The sequence below is a fragment of the Mus caroli genome, chromosome 3 (genome assembly GCF_900094665.2).
Source record: "Mus caroli chromosome 3, CAROLI_EIJ_v1.1, whole genome shotgun sequence".
NCBI lineage: Eukaryota > Metazoa > Chordata > Mammalia > Rodentia > Muridae > Mus > Mus caroli.
This window is the reverse complement of record NC_034572.1, coordinates 78906825-78911333: the sequence shown is the minus strand read 5'-3', so window position 1 is coordinate 78911333 and position 4509 is coordinate 78906825. Positions and strand designations below refer to the sequence as shown.

The following is a 4509-nucleotide window of genomic DNA, read 5'->3' as shown; positions in this document are numbered from 1 at the left end:
GTTCACAACACAGCCATGGCCAAGTGTAGTCAGCACGTGAACAGCGTGCCCGAAGTCATGCTTATTGAATTATACTAATGTTTTGAAACAGATCACATGAATATTCCCATTTTACACCCGAGGGAACTGATGGCTAAAGAGGTCAGAAGGCTAAGTGCTGTTCGAATCACCACTTGAACATGGATTTGCTATCTCTGATTCAAAGCCCATGGTCTAGGGAAGAAACGTACTCTCAAAATTAGAATCTGAGAGAGTTCCCACCCTCGGGGCAACGGAAACCACATGAAACCTGAAGTGGGTTGAGCATCTCTGACAATCTGCAGGTTCCCGACAGTGCACAACCTAGCCAGCCCGCGGCCCGCTGCGCGACCTCCCGACACACGAGGGCGCTGCCGGCTAGTGTCGCGAGATTCTTAAAGCCGGAAGGGCGAAAGAGCAAGGGTCACGTAGACGGCGCTCCCCGCCCGGCTCGCGTTAAGTTCTCGCGCGAGTTGTACTTCCGCCCTTTTGGCTCTCCGGTCGGCACCATGGCGGTCGGCAAGAACAAGCGCCTGACGAAAGGTGGCAAGAAGGGAGCTAAGAAGAAAGTGTGAGTGGCGGATCGCGCCGATCCCCGGCCGTTGGGCTCCGCAGGAGTTGGTGGGCGGGTTCTGGGGTGCGGTGTGGGGCGGATGGTGAGGATGCGGGGTGGATTGCGCGGCGGTGCTGCGCTGCGCGGCTGGCGGGTGCGTCCCGGGCGGCCGCCTCTCCGCCACCCGGCCGGGTGTCGCGCGCCGCGTGTGATCTCCGCCCTGCGTCTCCAGCAGTCGCTCGCGTGTCGCGCGCGAACCGTGGGCTCCTGGGTTGCTGGAAGTCCGCGGCACTTTTTAACACCGCTCTTACGTCAGTAACTCTGGTTGTCCATGCCAAACCCATGTCAACTTGTGTGCAGGGGTCTCGTGGGACCGACCTGGAGACCCGGGACACTTGCTTAGCAGCAGTTCGTGCTGTTGCGGACCAGTCACTGTCACAGATCCCCGGGGTTCCAGGGCAGTGTGCATGTAGTGTTGCCTGTGTGATGGAGGAGTGGGGAAGGCATGGCTTCGAACTTGGCTTTGTGCACTGGCAGACCAGCCGCCTTCGCAGACGCTCACCCCATGGTGAGGGCGTCCATCATGTTGTATCAAGTGCAAGCCGATTGCAAGATCGTGCCTGGGAAACTGTAAACAGAAGTACGAAGGATAAGAGGAGTTTAAAAGTGGTCCAGTGTGTTGTTAACGATTTACAGAGAAACTTGAGGTTATTTTTCTCCCATTTAGGGTCGATCCATTTTCTAAGAAAGACTGGTACGATGTGAAAGCTCCAGCCATGTTCAATATTAGGAACATCGGGAAGACACTAGTCACGAGGACTCAAGGAACCAGTGAGTACTGAGGGCCTCTTTTGCTTTGTTCCTAAGCTGTTGCATGTGCATATTAACCGGCGCCTTGGTCAACTCTGATGGGGCCTTGGTTTGAAGTGTCAGCCCGGTGGTTGGAGGGCCTGGCATTGGGAGTGCTTGGTCTTAGTACAGACGTGGCAGCAATGAAGTGTTTGTGCAGCTGTCCAAGAGAACGTTTAGGTGTTGCCAGTAAGTCACTGGTGTGGAGGTGGGTTTGGTTAACAAGTTAACGGGGTTTGTGGTTCTTTTGTAGAAATTGCCTCTGATGGCCTCAAGGGTCGTGTGTTTGAAGTGAGCCTTGCCGATCTACAGAATGATGAAGTTGCGTTTAGAAAATTCAAGCTAATCACTGAGGACGTTCAGGGCAAAAACTGTCTGACTAACTTCCATGGTATGGATCTTACCCGGGACAAAATGTGCTCCATGGTCAAGAAGTGGCAGGTGAGACCAAAAGCTATGAAGGTGTGAGTGCTGTGGTGTGGGTGTGCAGATGTGTCGTGGGTGTGTTGGTTGGTAGGTAGGATCAAAAACATGGAATGGAGACGTTGGTTTCATTTCAAACTCGGGATGGTTCTCGCACTAGCCTGGAGTTGGGTCCTATTTTTACATCCGTGAGTATCACTGTTAATTCTTGTGTGCTGGAGGTAGGATCCAGGGCTTTCCACATGCTGGGCCATCAGTCCTAACATGGAGCTGCATCCTTTAACTTGGTATTGTTTGTTATGGTCACATTAGGTGAGGTGGGCAGCTTTGCCAGTTTGGGGACTGTTCTAGGGTTACCATCGTTAGAGTTGATAGAGAAAAGGTGCTCTGTCTAGCTGACTCAGTTGTCTGACAGTGGAGTGTGGCTAGAGCCAGATTCGGTCCCCTTCTGTCCTAGAAAGTAGTAACAAGCTTTGATAGCTTAATTTCTTCCACATCAGCTCCTGGGGTTGTGAATATGAAATGACATGTAGGGAAATGGGCTTAGCATGGTGACCAGCAAAGAAGGCTGATTCAAGGGAAAGCAGTTGAGATGTATCCTGATATTGACAGTGTGTATGGGAATGAGTGATGACAAGATGTTTCGGTCCCAAATGAAGCCTACTGATTACCGTTACATTTGTTGCTGACATTCCCTTACATACTTTATGTAATCTTGGAAATAATAGGCTATTTAGTACATACTGATGTATACTCCTTTGCAGTGAAGTGGATGCCGGGATTTTGTTTCCGGGCAGTTCTGCTGGTCTCAAACTCTTGAGTGATAGGATTGAAGGCATGTACCACCGCTCATGGCAAATATTGGGTATATTTGAGAACTTATAATTTGTAAAATTCAAAGAAATCAGATCACTTTGCCACAAAAATGGTCCTCTAAAAGGTGGTAGTATGATCTAATTACAGATTTTATTTAGCTTTGGAATTATGTTTTTAAGTTCTTCGTGTAACTTTAGTTAGGAATAAAAAGGCATTTAGAAAATACAGTTTGACAGCAGAACTTCTCCACTGCCCTCTTCTTCCACGAAAGGATCTTCAGGGCTGGAGGGACCGCTCAGCGGTTAAGAGCACTGACTGCTCTTCCAGAGGTCCTGAGTTCAATTCCCAGCAACCACATGGTGGCTCACAGCCATCTGTAATGGGATCTCATGCCCTCTTATGGTTTATCTAAAGACAGCTACAGTGGACTCACATAAAATAAATTTTTTAAAATAAAAAGGGTCTCCAACCTGTTGTGATCTGGTACTTGCTATGTTGACCTTTGTATACTGAGTGCAGACATGCGTCATGTACGGCTTATCGTGTGTTTGGTTTTTTTGGACTCAAATTCCTAAAAGATCCAACATTTTGTGTGTCCTGCTTGGAGTACTGAAACTAAAGCCGCCACACACAACCTATTTTTCTTTTCTTTTTTTTTTTTTTTTTTTTTTTTCGAGATGGGTTCTCTGTGTAGCCCTGGCTGTCCTGGAACTCACTTTGTAGACCAGGCTGGCCTCGAACTCAGAAATCTGCTTGCCTCTGCCTCCTAAGTGCTGGAATTAAAGGTATGTGCCACCACGCCTGGCTGTTTTTCCTTTTTAAAAGATAACAACATACAGTTTCATTCTGTCTATACTATCTTAGAATTTAACTTTCAAAGCTCTTATGTTTGGGGGATGTGTATGGGTCTAGTTGATTGTTTTAAAGGGAGGGTAACAATGATTTTGGGTTATCATTTTAATTTCACTTTAAGGAAGTTCCATAAACGGTATATTTGTCACATGGGCTTGACATTCCCAGGGCTTTACATTAGCACTTAAAATGATTTAGGCCGTTAAAAACAATAAAAGGGAGGGGAATCTCTGAGTTCAAGGCTAACCAGGGCTATGCTGTGAGAACCTGTCTTAAAACAGCAAACATGAGCTGACAGTATCCTTTTCTCACTAGACCATGATTGAAGCTCACGTTGATGTCAAGACGACCGATGGGTATTTGCTCCGACTTTTCTGTGTTGGCTTCACTAAGAAACGCAACAATCAGATAAGAAAGACATCTTATGCCCAGCACCAGCAAGTCCGCCAGATCCGGAAGAAGATGATGGAAATCATGACCCGAGAGGTGCAGACCAATGACTTGAAAGAAGTAGTTAATAAACTGTAAGTGCGTTTCTTTTTCTCCTCTAAAAACATTCAGAAGGCCTGTTAAATCATCCTTCTGTTAAAGAAGAGGTGGAGTTGGACCTCAGCTTAACGCTTTTTAGATTGAAGTTATCTTACAGTGCAGAGTGAAACTTAGACTTAAATACACAATGAATAGCAACTTTAACTAATAATGCATGGGAATATGTGATGAGAAAATGTTTCGGTCCCAGTTGATGACCACTGATAACTATTACATTTTTCTGATGTTCCCATGCAGTAGACAGGTGGTTAAGAGTTATACAAAAAAGCATAAGGAAGACTTAAATGTTGATTTTGTTGCTAGGTGTTAAATTTAGATACTAAGATTGTTCTTTTTGCCATTTAAAGATAATTGCTTCCTTTTTTTTTTTTTTTGGTTTTTCGAGACAGGGTTTCTCTGTGTAGCCCTGGCTGTCCTGGAACTCACTTTGTAGACCAGGCTGGCCTCGA

At 46.6% G+C, this 4509-nt stretch overlaps 1 protein-coding gene and 2 non-coding genes across 3 annotated transcripts; all 3 read left to right on the top strand.

Annotated features, from left to right (window-relative positions):
* The first annotated feature begins 434 nt into the window (after positions 1-434).
* On the top strand, positions 435-4054 carry Rps3a (ribosomal protein S3A). Its single transcript, XM_021157694.1, has 4 exons — positions 435-589; positions 1299-1402; positions 1674-1861; positions 3827-4054. The coding sequence occupies exons 1-4, from the start codon at positions 528-530 to the stop codon at positions 4037-4039; spliced, it is 567 nt and encodes a 188-aa protein (XP_021013353.1). The 5' UTR covers positions 435-527; the 3' UTR covers positions 4040-4054.
* Positions 2466-2536, top strand: LOC115030704. Its single transcript, XR_003836303.1, has one exon. It is a non-coding gene; the product is annotated as a small nucleolar RNA SNORD73 (small nucleolar RNA).
* A 165-nt stretch (positions 4055-4219) lies between the features above and the next one.
* Positions 4220-4288, top strand: LOC115030705. The gene has a single exon (XR_003836304.1). It is a non-coding gene; the product is annotated as a small nucleolar RNA SNORD73 (small nucleolar RNA).
* The last annotated feature ends 221 nt before the right edge of the window (positions 4289-4509 follow it).